Source organism: Eretmochelys imbricata, chromosome 3 (assembly GCF_965152235.1).
Source record: "Eretmochelys imbricata isolate rEreImb1 chromosome 3, rEreImb1.hap1, whole genome shotgun sequence".
NCBI classification, from domain to species: domain Eukaryota; kingdom Metazoa; phylum Chordata; order Testudines; family Cheloniidae; genus Eretmochelys; species Eretmochelys imbricata.
Window position 1 is genome coordinate 168,569,856 of NC_135574.1, and position 16,094 is coordinate 168,585,949.

Here is a 16,094-nt window from a genome sequence, read left to right on the forward strand (position 1 = left end):
TCCCCCCGCTGGAATCCCCTCACAGCTTCTTAACGGGGGAACAATCCGTGTCCGCCTTGTTTTTCTTATGTGGCATTGGGTCTGTGAGTGGTGCTGCCAGCTACAGCTGGCCTTATGAGCCAGGGAGTGGTGCTGATGCTCCTGGGAGGAGTCCTTCCTCGGTGCTGGTGCATCCCACGCCGATGATGCCAGTGCTGTTTCCGGTGCTGTTAGAGGGCTGACTCCATCAGGAGGAGCTTTACATGATAGTCCTGCTCTCTTTTAGTCCTGGGTCTAAAGCTCCTACAAACTGAGCACTTGTCTGATGACCTTCTCCCAGGCACTTAAGACAAGCAGCATGCGGATTGCCTCTGGGCATAGGTTTCACATACTTCTCACACGCCTGTGCCCGAGGCATGCCCTGGTGCCTGGGAAAAACTACAGGGGGAGCCACCCAAAGTAAGCTTAACTAACTATAAACTACTATACAATTACTGTGACTGCAGCTCAGCTAAACTATTTACAAGTAAGAAAAGGGAACTACTAGGTAGCCACTTGCTACTGCAACAGACTGAGCTGCTCCATTGACCGTTACTGGCTGTAAGAAGGAACTGAGCAGGCAGCGGGTCAGCTGCAACCTATATACACCGCCATGAAGGTGCCATTCCACAGCTGACCCGATGGCTACCACTAGGGGAAAAACCTTCCGACGATTGTGCATGTGGCGTGCGCACCCATCTATTGGAATCCACATGAGCAGTCACTCAAAGAACCTCTTCTTTCTGAATCATGAGGAATTTTTCTGTTGACTGAACATTCCCGCCCTACTAAATTGACTTTTGTTTTTTTAGGTTTGATTTCTTGTTTCTTTTTTAGGAGAGTGTTCCTGCCCTTCTCTGCACAAACTTATTTTCCTTAAGTTACAAAACTTGTTTTAAAGGTATAAAAAGGTTTGATGTTTAAATGTTAAAAGTGTAGCGCTGGCCAGAAACAGGAATTCCCGTTCTGCAGGACGTTTTTTTTTGTTGTTTTTTTTAAAGGTCCAAAACGGAACACACAATTGAAATTCCTAAATTTCTGGCAGAATGGGAATTATGAAACTGTTCATAAAAAAAAAAAGTCAAAATAACATTTTGTTTTGACCTTTTCAGGTATAGGGAATGGGTATCTCTGGGCTGCTGAGGACTTCAGGATCCTGGAAGCCCTTGCTCCAAGGCAGTTTACCTGGCAGGCCCAGCTCCATGGCAACTCAACTGATGGGCTGCCTCTAAGCCAGAGAGCCTTGAAGCTCTTGGAGCCCCAGCTTTGGGGGGGATCCACTTTACGGGTTGCAGGGGCGTGGGGGAGCTGTGGAGCTGGGAATGATTTTCCAAAAGAACATTTCAATTATGTGGAAAATGAATTTTTCACCAGAAAATTCCTAACTAGCTTTAGTTGAAAGCTATATAAGATTGCTGTCAAATTGTTTGAGAGTCCAGTGGTCTACTTCTAGTTCTATACTCCTGCTAGAATGAAATTGCACCCGATCTGTTTAGAAATGGAAATAAAAAGATTTTGCTCGTAAGATTTCCTTTAGTTGCCTCTGATATGGTAGGGCACTTCTTTTCTCTTAATATATAATACACACACACAAAAATTACAGCAAAAACATGAAGGGTACAAAATCAAACACTCAAAAGTTAGGAAATGCCAGAATTAAGATAGCCGAATTAAGGTTGCACAAACAATCTTGTGCATATACATTTTGATAGAAGCTAGGGTCTGTCTGTTTCTCCCCAAGCTTGATCCAGTCTGTACCTCCAACCGTTCTCCACTCCTCAAGCTTTTAATCTCAGTCTGTCTCCTTGCACTCCAGTCTGTCTCCTGCTTGCTTCCAATCCTGGTCCCCCACCCTCCCAAATGGTTTCTCGTCTAATCTAGCTCTCCCTTCTCCAGTTGGAACTGAAAACAGGGTCTTACAATGGAAAGTGGCTGGCTTCCTTAACTGTAGGCTACCAGCTTTGCCTCTAGCACATTCATTCACCTTATTGAAAAGACTATATATTCTGTTATACTAATTTCTACATCTGTTTCCATTCAGGTTCCCTTCCCAACAAGAAGGGCTAGAACTATTTTTAAATGAAAGCTTAGATTCTGTAAAACAATTGTATCTCCCCAGAAAAAGTGGGAGGACTGGCCCAAAGTTTGAGAACCACTGCCTAGAGGAGGGATCAGCAACCTTTGGCACATGGCCCATCAGGGAAATCCACTGGCAGGCTGGGACGGTTTGTTTACCTGCAGCATCCGTAGGTTCAGCCAATCACAGCTCCCACTAGCTGCAGTTTGCTGTTCCAGGCCAGTGGGGGCTGTGGGAAGCAGCGGGGGAAGAGGGATGTGCTGGCTGATCCCTGGCCTAGAAAATCTAATTGCAGTAGATTTACTCAACCTCTTCCAAAAGTCCTTTGTCTCTGTACTTATGAATGTTCGGTAGATAAAATATCATTAATTTCTTCTTTTTCATGTATTTATTTTTGTGTCCTGAAGACCTAGTGTCTGCTTGGTTTTAGTTAAAGAGATTAAAAGATCCCACTTTTATTCTAGATGTATTTCTGACTGCTGAACAGATGACAGAAGAACCATATTATTTTTCGAAACAGATTTGTTGATAATGAGTTCGATGTGAATATCCTAGCAAAATCAGGCCATTCAGTAAATGAAGCTCCGTGGCTGGCACCGTAAGCTTTATTGACACACACATTTGAATTTGTGTGATTTCCCTCCAGCTTTGCAACACACCATCTTGGCTCTTTTTATTTTTCTACTAAGAGCTGCTACAGCAGAACTTCCCCCAACTAGAGAGACCTGTCTCCCTCCCCTCAGAGCCGATTGCCTGTATTTAGCAGAGTGGTAGGGATTGAAATAACTGTGTGCACCTTCCAATTGGAATCCGTGTTTCCCATCAGTCAGCTAGGAATGGAAGGAACATAGAGTGTACTCGGGGGCTAAAGTTATTGGGCTCTTCCTGTCTGACAGCTCTTTTTAAGAGGTCACATATAGAGAAGAAAAAAGACTATGCCCTGAAAGTTACATTACTTTCCTCTCCCACACAATGGCCAATGAGATCAGAGCCCTCCCCACCATACAATTGAGTAAGGTTCTCCTTCTCCCCAGCACACAGTGGGTTGTGACTGAAAGGAGCCCACTCATAAAGGAGTGTGTGTACACTGCACTCTAGTGACTGTAGGGGTCTAAAAGTCACCCTCCTTCCCACTTTAAAGCACAGCCCTGATGGTGGTCACCCCCGCGTCCCTTTGCCACCACACACTCCACAGCAGTTCTTATGGCTCCTTCTGTTGCTGCACCCTAACAATCCAGGTCTCAGCTCCATTTCTGTAGGCCTGCTGAAGTGCAGAGTAAGTTATTTACCAGCTCTCTCTGGCTGTGGAAGAGAAGGGAATTAAACCAAGCCTGCATCATAGGCTACTGTGCTAATCATTCACCCACTTCTTCAGGAAGCCCTCTCAATCTTCACAGAAGAAAAGAGAGGAAAAGGATGAGCTTCCACTTAGAACTGACTAGGCTGTAGTGCAAGAGCCTCATTTTCACAGCCCCCAGAGAAAAAAGCCTTTTACACCTGTGATTAATATACTTGTGTTGAGACCAAGTTAATACCATTATAACATGTGTCATCATTTGACACTGTTAAAGATAATTTTACAAGTCCTTTTTCTTAGGCTTGGTCTACACTACAGACCTATGTCAGTGTAATTGTGGTGCTCAGAGGCATGGAAAATCCATGTCCGAGTGATGCAGTTATACCAACCAAACTCCCGCTGTAGACAGCACTATGTTGATGGGAGAGCGTCTCCTGTTAACATAGCTACCACCTCAGACATGGAGTACCTACAGTGTCTGGAGAAGCTCATCACCAGGGGCAATGTCTCTCCTAAGCACTGCTGCAGTGTAGACAAGCCCTTACTGTACAAGCAGTGTAATTCTGGGAGAAATGCTGTATTCAGTTTTGTGATACAGGTATTTTGGGGGACCTGGCAAGTAGCTAGAGAGTTTGCTCTTTGCCATAGTCTCTCTAGGGTCCTTTCTTGATGCACAGTTGCTGCTTGATAACAGTGTTGGTGTCTGATCTGAGATTTCCTGTGTCGTGTTTGACAACACTGTTCAAAGGGTATACAGCATAAAAGTTTCACTAGAAAATATCCAGTCTGTTACTGATTTTGCCTCCCAGCAGAAACTGACCTGGCCTGTAAGTGCCCCAGGTGCTCAGCTGACTGGTGAATACTAAAACAAGTCCTGAAAGTTCTCGTCAATGTGCTTTTACTGTCAAATTGCCAAGTATAACAAGAGAAGATAAATGTAACCTTTTTCAGGAGACTCCCCAGCAAAAAATATTTTAAATAAAATTTAATAGGTCACATAAGAGTTCTGAGATATGTGCTTCAAATAGCAACCTCAGTGACAGTAAATTCACAAGTCCTGTGGTGCTTATGCACAAATAAACCATTACTGTACATCATGATCTGTTCATGTAAATTTATCAAATTTTGGCCACACAGGACTTTGAAAAGAGAAAAACAGAGACAAAACATTTTCACAACAGTCCAGTCTTTCTGCTAATTGCCTGGAGCTGGGATCCACACTCACTGATAATTAGCGTAGCAAATGACCTGTCTCATCATAATTTCTAAGTATTGTTTGTAAAATTAAGATAGGGTTTGAGGTTGGATAGAGAGTAACTCCTGTGAGAAGATGCTGTGTTTAAAATGTTAACAGGCACAGGATGAGCTTCCGTTGCTAACAGATGTGGAAGAGCTTTAGTACATGAAGAATTCATGATGTGCTTGCAGTTTCTTCTACTGAAGGTAGCTTGTCCCAAACTGGCTTCTGAATATGTTCTGGTAGTTTCTCTAATTTGGTCTAAAAACAAAGCAAATAATTACATCTACCAATCTGCACCTTAGATGTGACAATTCCCTCATTTAGAATACATTATTTTGCTGAATACATATTTACCCAAATCAAATTACAAATACCTATTCAGGTACATGAAAGGCCACCAAGTGGCAGAAGCCATTTTAAGAATAGTACAGCTTCCATCCCTTCTTCATTTTGTGCTTTCCACTGTTTGGATCCCTTGCTCCCTAGAGAACTCCCGTTCTCCCCAGCCCAGAGTCTCTGCACATTCCCCCCCGCACATTCCAGAAATTACACTTGCTATTAGTCCCAGCAGATATCATTTGTCATCTGATTAATCTTAAAACTAGACTCATCCCACAGCTCCTATAAGAAATTCAAGAAAGCAATTCAATTATACCTTTTTTATTTCCATGGCAACCCCTTCAGGTAAATTTCTTTGGATGTATTCCAAATAGACATCAGCTGTACTGCCAGTTAAATGTTTTAACTAAAACAACACAGAAAGTGTTTTAAAAATGAAAGTAGCCATATTTTCTGCTATTAGCATATCACTGTATAATGATATAGGCATACACTGATGGGAAAATTTCCTCAGAGTTAGAGAAGCTAGAGCACAGAGGTTCAACATTCCCTTCACGACAGGCAAAGAATTAGCATCATCTTTGCACTCTCACACTCATGCACAGTTAGCAGAAGGTACTCCCAGACTAGGGGTTTGCCTAACCTGTATTCTGCAACTGTAGAAACACATACAACCTTTGTTTACGTAGAGAGCCTCCTGGGATTAACTTGTAGTTTGATTAGTGCAGCCTATATTTAGAAAGGCCGCTCCTGGGTATTATATAACATCCTAGCATCCTAAACTAGGTCAGGGCCCTACTATGCTAGGCACAGTACCAACACTGACAATCTCTTCCCCTCAACACACAACACGGGTGGTGGCCAGTTATTTTTGTTTTTAAGAGGAAGGTAGTTATTTTTAAAGGCAACTGTGAGGTGGTTTATCTGCCATTTTGTTCTAATTTTTTAATATAAAAGATACAATATGGAAAATGGTGCGCTCAGAACCATACTTTTCAGTACTATTATTTTAATATAAGGTGCATGAAGTGCATCCAGTATAACAAGTATTCTCTTTAGTATCCACTGAGACAGGATTAGGAAATTCTGCATGCTGGGGTTAAATGTAAAATCAGTACACACATTTTTCAGGAATTTTAGTGAGTGTCAAACATTAAATGCTTGACAAAACTGCATTTTCTATATGTGAAGTTCTATTTGAGTTCTCTCCTTCCCGCAAATACACTTACTCACCTCCAAGCATCTATAATGTGTCCTCATTTCATACTGAACTCTGTGCTTCTTGAAAATGTGTATTGACTTCAGAAGGGTGAATCGTTCTATCTTCCTGGGAGGTTCATGTCTAACATGCACAATCATTTAAAACACATTATTGCATATTTTAAATCACATTCATACCCCTTTTAGATCAACTAATGTTTTCAGTATCTACATAACAACCCACCAGGATTTAATGCCAGGATCCCTGCTTTAGTTGACATTTGCACAAGTGAATGAGGCAGTGTGAAAAGTACCAGTGTATTTTGGTATTGCAACCACATTTTGTCTTAATAACTATTAAAAGACCCGGGGGGGGGGGGGGGGGGGGGAACAGGACCAATAAATTCAGCTAGGTTCTAATGATACCTGGGGGGATGCTTGCACTGTCAATGATACTGTCCTTACAGGAAGTTTGAAATGGTACTTTAAAAAAATACCCACAACCCTGGGCAAGATTCCCTTTTCTATCAACGTTTTGCTGTTTAACATAGTGCTGAGTGTGTAACAGCTGTTGCTATTGGCTGTATGGTCCTTGAACTATTATTGTATCCTACTGCTGACAAGGAAAATAATTAAAACAGCTTGTCAGGGAAATATCCCAATGGCTTCAAATTAGTTAAAAAATGCCATCACTGTACATCTTTCACTTCTGAAACACTTAGAGAAAGTAAATTCCATACCTCAAAAATCTACAACTATGAATGCTATAAGGGGTAGTGTTTTACAAGTAGCAGCTGAGACCAGGTCACCTACACTTACACTTTTTCAATGGAGATGCCAAGTTCTTTAGCAGCAAGCACTGCAAAATATTCGTAACTGTCCAACACAGTTTTATCATGGCCTTTAACTAAAACCGATAATTTCCTGTATAATGTGTCCGGTTCATCTGAAATGGATACCTACATTTTGTAAGAAAAAGACAAGTTAGGTGATAGCTCTACACTACCCTTAGCTAACTAATACAATACACATTTATCTCGTACACCCTACTATCCTATATGGGGGAAAATACTATAGGCAGCTCAACCTAATTGTACTTTATGCATAGTTTTGTCAACCTGTGGCTAATTAGCCACTATTACCAATTCTGAAAAGGACGGCAGAGCTGTGCATGACTTAGGGTATAACTACACTTAAAACACTACAGCAAAGCCCATTGGCCTAGATTCTCCTATGGGTAGAGGTAATCCACCTCCCCAAGAGGCAGTACTTAGGTCTATGGAAGAACAGTGGAAGCTGTCTACACTGGGGGTTTGGTTGGCTTAATTATGCTGAGCATACGTAACTACACCCGTGAGTGACACAGTTAAACCAACTTAAATTTTCTAGCATAGACCAGGCCTCTACATTTTCAGCATTCAGAAGCTATTATGGTAAAAGTTCTTGATCAGGAGGGTGAGGGCTCTTCAAGATGACTCGGGAAAAAAAAATGTAGTAAGGCTTGCAATAGTTGAAGTTAAGAGCAGAGCTCAGAAACTTCTGAAGAGTTGCAGATTTTTCCTGAAAACCAATCTAATATTACTTTTTTTTTGGCACTGGAGAAGAGTCGCCTTCTCAGGCCCTGCACTGTCAGCAATTCTCTCTGTAGCTGATGAGAAATACACAGGACTCCCTCCACCAGGATAAGAAGAAACATAAGAAAATATTTAAGTAAAATAGGAATTAAAATTTCTCCTTTTAAAGTGTGTACCATACGTATTTTAAAATGAAAGGACTCTCCACAAGAATACTACCATTTCTATTCTAAATGCAGATTGTAACCCTAGGACGTCATTGAAAAGGAGACCTCAATGAGTAATAATCCAACTCATATTATAAATATTCTTCTCCTAATGGGATTTTGCATAATTAAAAAATACTTACCTATGCTGAAATAAGTCTGAGTTTGTGTATTTGCTTTTGTTACTGAGAACGTATATATATAATATAATAATAAGTAGAGGGTCTACTTAGTCACATACCAAAGAATTGTCCTTATGATGGTGTAAATCAGTGTGGAATCCTGAGAACTGAACCCACAACAAGTCCTTGTTTCTAGATGGGAGGAGGGAGGAAACACCACATTTAACATTATTACAAATTAAGAGCTCAGGGTTTTTCAGACTTCATTGTTAAATGTTATACTCACAGAAGAAAACGATATTGCTTTGGCGTAGCTCTGCTTGAGTAATTTACAGGAAAAGTCCCCGGTCCCTGTGAAAATAAGTTAAATCATCAGCTGGTGTCTTTCAAATTAAAGGTTATCAGCTTAATGTAGATTTGTTAAAAGCTAGTTATTGTTTTCTAGACTAATAAATATATAAATGTAAGTCTGGAGGTACAATGAAGAACTTCGTGTATGAAGGATTAAATGCATCTTTTTGAAGAAAGGCTCTATAGTACCTTGAAACCCATGCATGGTGTTGGTGCAGAGCAATGAGACACAGACTGGTTAGAGGAGTTTCGTTCTTGCTCCAAAGATGATGGCACAGAAGGGAGAGTAGACGGAGTTGTTTGGAATGGCTGCATTATGGGTATAAAAAGGCAGCAGCTGCTATTCCAGTGCATAGGCCTGAATAAACATCACTTTGATTCCTAAACAAAGTCCATTTACACCTAGGCTTTATAGTGAATGTTGCCCTCGTTGAACACATCAAAAAATGACTAGTTTAATTAATTTGTATGGTATCTTTCTAGAAGGATTCAGAACTAAAGTAATATGGGAATTACCTTTAATCTGTGCAGAAATTCCACATTAAAGTTTGTGTGTTGGAAATGCAAATCTGACTAGCTCATACAGGAAAATTTTTTGGGTTAACAGTTACTTTACTTGTCAATACCTTACCATTACATGAATACAAAAATATAAGAACTCATTACCTACTATATATGCCCACATACATAATCACCAGCAAATAAGAGGACTGAGAAAGAAACTAACTGATTACCAATGATACAAAATCATAATTATAAGAATACCTGTGAGTTAGAACTCAATACAAAAATTGAAGGTTACTAATTTTATTAGCACAATAACGGACTCCAGCATGTGATGTCATTCCATTTCTGAATGCAGGATAGCAATACGTACAGTATTTCACAGTACAATTACAGTCTTTATAGTTTTGCTTTCATGTAATTTAGTAGACTTGCTAACTCTGCCCCTAGGACAGTTCACCCAAATTTGGCCACTTTATGTGTCTCTGAAAAATCAGAGTTTGCACATGCTCAGTAGAGATGTATTAGCATTTAGGAGGTAAATTATCAGGTAAGATTCTATCTCTAGTGAGCACTCTCCACCCCCCATAGCTCCTTTGGGGCAACCAGACTGAGCAGGCAACATCCCCAGAGTGATTGAGCCTGTTCCAGTCCAGGGATCCAGGAGCTGAGCAGGACTTGTCCAGCCATTGTTGCTCTCAGCACCCAGATGTTGGGCAGTGGAACTCACAGCAAGGAGACTCTCTCATCTATACTCTCAATGGTCCCCCTGCTAGCACCCAGGAGGAAAAGGATGATGCCTTACTGGAATTTAGGGGGAAAAGGGGAGGCACAGAGACAGGCTTCACAGGGGCAGCATAGGACAGGCAGGGAAAGAAGAGTCTGTAACAGCAAAAGCACACTCACTTCCAGAATCTGGAACAGAATCCAGGATTCCTGAGTCTAAATACTCCACTGCTGCCTAGCAAACAGCTGTGAAACCCACTGGCAAGTGTCATCTCCCTCTAGTGGATGATCCACACAGGAGAAAAGCCTGCTACTGCCACCAGTTACTTCATTAGCTCAAATGGTAGAGACCTGTGCTATGTACCTAAAAGTTCCAACCCTGCTATTGATATAAGCTAGGTCAATATGGTTCTGGTTTTTCTGTTTTGTTTTGTTTTGAAATAGGAAATAACATGCAAAAATCTATTTTAAAAGAAAGTTAATGTTCCAAAGTCAAGCACTCAAAAGGGAAGACATGCTAGAGTTAAGGTTTTCCACGCAACTGTAATGTATCCCCTTGTGCATCTTGTCTGTAATTACATGATCACATGCTATTTTTCCCACAAGACCCCTAACTCATTCACCCCACACTAAATTGTGTTCAGGGAATGAATCAGGATTGTGCAGTGAATGAAGCTGTCGTCTGCAGGACCCATCTCATTTGCTGCAGAAGTTAGGAAGTGTGTAGTGAATGAGGAAGGACTGTAAGGAAGAGAAAGGAGGGTTTTGAGGTTTAAGCAGTTAAATATCATCTTGGAGAACTGAATTGTATTTCAGCTTCTGCCATGGAGTTCTTACGTAATGCTGACAAGTCACTTAAACCAACATATTCACAGGTGGCTGCAAATTGTGTCCCTTATTTCAAAGTTCCCAACTTGAGACACATGGAGTCAGATTTGCAGAAGAGCTGAGCACTCACAAAGTCAATTAGAGCTGCAGTTGAATATATGAAATGCTATAAAAATGCTAACTACTCTGAGAAATCAAGTCTCCTGATTTTAGTGAACACCTGACAATTTTGGCTGCAACTTCTCTATGCCTTAGTTCATCACCTGTCCTACAATAGGGATAATGCCACCTCCCTAGCTTACAATATATTACTATATTTATATATTATAATGTTTTCTGGAAATGATGAAAAAATTGAATTTTTAAGAGGGATGTGATTAAGGAGAATGTAGTAACTTGGCAAAAAATAGGGAGATCATTCCATGAAGTGGTGGCATGAAAACAGCCCAGAGCAAGGTGCTAAAGTTCAATTGTATTCATGTTTGGCCAAGTACAGAGTTTATTGGGTTGTTTTAAGAAATTTGCACATCCTCTGAGGCTCTATAAAGGGAGAAATAAGTGTGTACACATATATATTTAATCACTATTTGTGTAAAGCACTTTGAACAAACAGTGGGGTTTGTCTTATTTCAGTCTAGTGAAGTATGAGTATTCGGTTTTGTGAAGACAAGTTAATTAATGTTTGTGAAGCACTCAGGTACTATTGTGATAAGCACCCCAGAAAAGCGCATGAATGGCATGCAGAAATATTGAATGGGACTGCACACTGAATGAGTATAAAAGATATATTGAATAGCCTTTAGTTACATCATCACATTTTTTTCTGCAGGACCCCTGGGCACTGAATGAGGCAGGGGTCCTGCAGAAAAAATTGTGATAATGTAACTAAAGACTATTATAATGCATATACACAAGGGGGCCAAATTAAGGTTGTATGGGAAACCTTAATTCCAACATTTTTTAACTTCTGACTCTGCAATCTTAATATAGGTGTTTGTATGTAAATATATATACATACACACGCTTATAATAGCACATGGTGAATATAACACACTAACTTTCATAACTACAGAATATTAGAGTAAGTAGCAGAATATGTTAAAATTAATGAGAAAGTTGATTGTCTATATAAAATGAATGAGAAGAGAAGATGTTTGATAATTAATGTCCTTTCCTCTCCTCCTCAAAATAAGAATGGGCATCTCAAGTTCACAACAGGTATTAAGTTTATACCTTGGTGCATCATTTATCCCTTTTAATTGACTGAATGGCAGATTTATATTCTTACATTCCATTTTTTGCAATTTATGTTTTTAAAACTTCATTCTGGACACAAACATTTGTAATTGATTCAGTGTTCAAAGTGATCTACTGTTTCATCAAGCTTTGTTTTTAAATCGTCAGTATGAGGAGTTATGCTCCTTTGTGTTACTAAACATTGTAGCCTTTTTAACTTTATTTAAATGCATAAAGCATTGTTCTGGCACACTTTTTTCTTTCTTGCACTGTGCTAATAATATGTACAGGGACAGTACAGAGTCATGTGATTCTGCTCAATAAAATTAACGGTAATCTGAAAATGTGTTAAAAGTTGGACTGTAAGGTAAATTGGTGAATATATGTAGTGGGAGGGGCATTCAGCACATATTAAAATATAAGTTTTGTAATAGTTCCATTTATTCTACAATATAAATCAAATATTTTTTATTTCTTTCAAAAGCTGGCCATCCCACAAGGCTACAGACACTCTAACAAACTGCAGCACAATTTAATTCAAATTCCATATACAGGCTGACCCTCCTGGCTAAAAGAAAACTGGTCCTCTCCTAACAGTCATCCAAAAGAGCCTCAACTTTGTCCTTCCCCAATATGCACTTCACGAAAAAAGCAAACCTTGGAGCTTGGAATGTTAAGAAGTCCAGACTGGGGCAGACAGAGGAAGACAGCAAATTCCAAAGTAGAGGGACTTAATGGGGAACCCCAACTGGTAATTTACTCTCAAACTTGAGAGAGCTAGCTCAAGCACCTCCTCTGACCTCAACTGTAGCAGAAATTACACAGTGAAAACAGCAGTCCCTCAAGTAGCCTAGTCCCAAATCTTTGTCACTTTCACTTCCACATCATAAGATTTCAAAATTCATTTCCTCAGTTAGGATCAGCAAGATACTTCCCACATCTCTTTGCTTCACCTACCAAGTAATCTGTAAGCCACAGTAACCATGCCAGGGCACAACTGGGAGATGGCTTTTGGGGGCCACTATATCAATGGCCATGAACAATAGATTCATAGATTACAAAATCCAACCAATTCATAGCTAAAGTTGTCTTTTAGAGAGAGTACACTTCCAGAAAGCAATCTGTGATGGACCCTGATAGATACTCTACAAGGCTGGACCACTGAAACAGGTCCTTTGCTCCACTGGGATAGATACAGCCCTAAATCAATAATCTTGGATAAAGAGTATATCTACCCTACTCCCTACCCCCCCACAAAAGTGTATTCTTAACTTGGATTAAAATAGCATAGAAGACACAGCAACTCTAATTTCAACTCCTCTGTAGCTTAGGTTAAAGCCTATAGGAGAGCCTTGGGTTGAACTCAAGCTGCTAACCCAAGTTAAGGACAACTTTTTTTATATCCAAAGCTATAACCCTCAACTCCAGCCCAGATGCGGCCAGTGACATGAGTAGATCAGATGTTCCTATGATTGTCATGCTAGCTACAAATTCCTGAGTCAATCCAGAGGAATCATCTGCATGGACATGAAAGTCAAACACAATTAGCCAAAGGGAAGAACCTGAGAAATTCAAGTAGGGCTTCCATAGCACAGCCAGCTACTCAGCAATATTAACTAAGCACAATCAAGGTCTCAAACTTTAACTTAGAATTAAACGTAAAAATAGGGGGAAGTCCCAAGACTGTCAACTCTTGGAGGCAGGGCTGCCTATTTGCTCTGCCTTTGTACAGCCCTGTCAGGCTGGGATCCTGGTCTAGGAACGGGGCTCCCAGGTGCTACCCAACCCCTCAAGGCGATGGGCTACGTGCAGCTCTCTAGGCCTGACACGCTGCAAACCAGTGTAGTGTGAAAAACGGCTATCTGATGTAATTTGCTACTAGTAGCAGTTACTGATATTAAACTGCTGCTATCTGCCCTAATCTGTTATTGGAACAGGAGTAGCAAATTGTAACTAGTAGCAGTTAGTGATATGTAAAGTTGTTCTTATTTGCTGACTTGTCCTAATTTGCTAAAACTTGACAGTGTTGTTGGATAGAAGCATAAGTCTTCAGCTTTCAAACGACCCTGCCTGGTGTACATAAGTATCAATTACCTCTTAACAGAGTGAGGTCATTTAAACATCATTTATTTTGCAGCTTCATTTACTGTGCTAACAAAACATAGCAAATGCAATACTAGAAACACAGATGTCATTGCTAAAACTACTAGCAACTACTTACACATATTTTCAATAAGTATTTGTTATTAAAATATAAATTAAATAGCACAACAACAAAGGTAAATGATGAAGCGCTCAGAATAATTCAGGGAATCCCAGCAGCAAATAAGAAAAATTTGTGAACTGCTATGAGACTTTATGCAGTCATATAAACTGATAAGGGATTCTTTGTTTCTGAGGGAGTATATGTAAAATATTTCACCAAATCAAGTCTCCCTCAGCACCTCAGCAGGTTACATCAGACAGAGAGGAGCTGTGGTGACGAGGCCTTGGAATGCCTGTGCCATTAAGAACCCAGCCCTGGGAAGCCCATTCTAAGAGGCACTGTCCTGTGGAAGGCGAAATGAAAAAGCCCCTCTGCCCCTCCCATTTTTGCAAACACTGGTGTCTCAGTCCACCGGGGTAACCGTCACTCCCTCTGCCCCAGTTTTACCCTCTGGCAGTGCCTCACCCCTGGGTTTAACCCCAGCTCGTATTCCTGTCCCTGATTTTGCCTTTCAGCCCCTATCCTAAACCTACCTCCAGCTGCTCGAACCCCCTGACTAGTAAATTTCCACCCCCTGCTCAGACTCAGTCCATCCCCCTCTGATCTGCCCCCTTTGAACCCCTATAAAAAGCAGTCCGGGGAATTTGATGCCAAGTCAGGTCAGGGTGAAGGGCAGTGGCTTCAGCAGCGGTTACTGAGCATGCTCCCTACACCCTAAGTCGCAAAGAGGGACCCGGAGCAGTTTTTCACACTACACCGGCTGTGGCCGCTCAGTTCTTGGCCCAGCTACCGCGGCACCCAGGGCGCCAGCCGAGGAGCCCGAGCCCCGCTGCGGGTACGAGCAGCTGAGCCGGGAGCCAAGCGGGGCTGTAACCCCGGCAGGGGCTGCGGACACCCACGCGCGGGGTGGGGGCAGGGCCCTGGCTCGTGTCCGGCAGCGCGCGAAGGGCGGCGGCGGCTGTTCCAGCCCGGGACCCGGCGAAGGAGCAGCCGAGGGCTCGGGTCAGGGGAGCGCAGGGGCGGCTGGACTCGGAGCAGGGAAGCCCTGGGGACAGATCGGAGCACCGCTCGGGTGCGCGCGCCCTGTCGCTGCGGCCCGTCCCGCGCCCCCGGTACCTGGCAGCAGCACCGCCGCCACAAGCGCCTCACGCCTCCCCACGCCGCCATCTTGCCCACAGCCCCTCCTCCCCCCCGGCAACTTCCGGCAGCCACCGCACCATAGAGCTACCCCGGAAGGATAGAGCGGCCCACCCGCAACCAGCTACCACAGAGTTCGCCCTCCCGCCTGAAACTCGGCAGCCGCTCGCGTTGGAGCTGTAGCCGGTCGGCGCCGGAGGCGGAGCCAGAGCCAGAGCCAGACCCCCTCCCACGCCGTTACCGTCCCCAAAGCCTGCGGCGGCGCCGACAGCCTCTCCCCCGCCTGAGCACAGCGTCGGCTTCAGGCCCCACCCCGCTGGGCCCTGCAGCCGTCCCGGGGGCGGCCCCTCCCCCGGCGGAGCCCGAGCGGGAGGCGCAGCCCCTGCCTGCCGAAGGATGAGAGGCCCCCGGGCGGCTGCCCTGCCTTACACCCCATCATCCCTCGGCCAGCCGCGAGCCAGGGACTCCCGTTGCCCGGGGGCGGGGCGGGGGAGGGGAATGGGCTTCGGGCGCCATTTTCCAGCTCGCGCCTGCGCACTGCGTCTCGTGCTTGGCCCCCTTGGCACCAGAAGAGGCGCCCTTCGAACAGCTGCCAGCCACCAGCCCCTCCCCCACCCACCCCGCCTCCGGCGCGCTCCTGGGCGGCGCTGCCTGGGAGGAACCCAGGGGGGAGCGGGCGGCGGCCTGGGGCTGATCCCTGCGGGTCCTTGAAATGCGAGTTAACGCTGCTCAACAATCGGTTCCGCCCTGTCTGGAGCCGGGACAGGCTGAGCGCGGCTCGAAAGCGTCTCCCGCCCGCCGAGCGCCCGCCCCCAGACGGCGTCTGTCCAGTGTCATCCCCGCCGTGGTGGGCTGGGGGCGTCCCCCTTGCTCGTTCACAGCTTCGCTTATAATCGCTCTAGGCCGGCGCTGCTCTCAGGGGGTTTAGAGGCGTCCGTAGCCACGACTGCAAAACAAGGCAGAGCACGCAGGGACGGTGACAGACTTTGCAACAGCCAGCGCCACACCGACCCCCTCGGTGCCCACCCAAGCT

At 43.5% G+C, this 16,094-nt stretch overlaps 1 protein-coding gene across 4 annotated transcripts; it reads right to left on the reverse strand.

Annotated features, from left to right (window-relative positions):
* Nucleotides 1-4,362: 4,362 nt before the first annotated feature.
* On the reverse strand, nt 4,363-15,336 carry MRPS10 (mitochondrial ribosomal protein S10). 4 transcript variants are annotated; one of them, XM_077813808.1, is made up of 8 exons: nt 15,303-15,336; nt 8,614-8,733; nt 8,360-8,424; nt 8,193-8,265; nt 6,991-7,130; nt 6,205-6,313; nt 5,288-5,377; nt 4,363-4,890 (listed from the first exon to the last, which is right to left on the reverse strand). In XM_077813808.1, the coding sequence occupies exons 2-8, from the start codon at nt 8,623-8,625 to the stop codon at nt 4,804-4,806; spliced, it is 576 nt and encodes a 191-aa protein (XP_077669934.1). In that variant the 5' UTR covers nt 8,626-8,733; nt 15,303-15,336; the 3' UTR covers nt 4,363-4,803. The 4 variants fall into 4 exon arrangements, with proteins under 4 accessions (XP_077669934.1, XP_077669930.1, XP_077669933.1 ...); XM_077813804.1 differs by lacking the exon at nt 15,303-15,336 and adding an exon at nt 15,041-15,103; XM_077813807.1 differs by lacking the exon at nt 15,303-15,336 and adding an exon at nt 8,941-11,308.
* Between the last annotated feature and the right edge of the window lie 758 nt (nt 15,337-16,094).

Coding starts and splice junctions, on each gene's coding strand:
- MRPS10 (XM_077813804.1), bottom strand. CDS start 15,091: ATGGCGGCGTGGGGAGGCGTGAGGCGCTTGTGGCGGCGGTGCTGCTGC. Junction 7,131..8,192: donor ATCATAAGGACAATTCTTTG/GTATGTGACTAA, acceptor TACAAAATGTAG/GTATCCATTTCAGATGAACC. Junction 6,314..6,990: donor GGCATCTCCATTGAAAAAGT/GTAAGTGTAGGT, acceptor TGTGCATGTTAG/ACATGAACCTCCCAGGAAGA.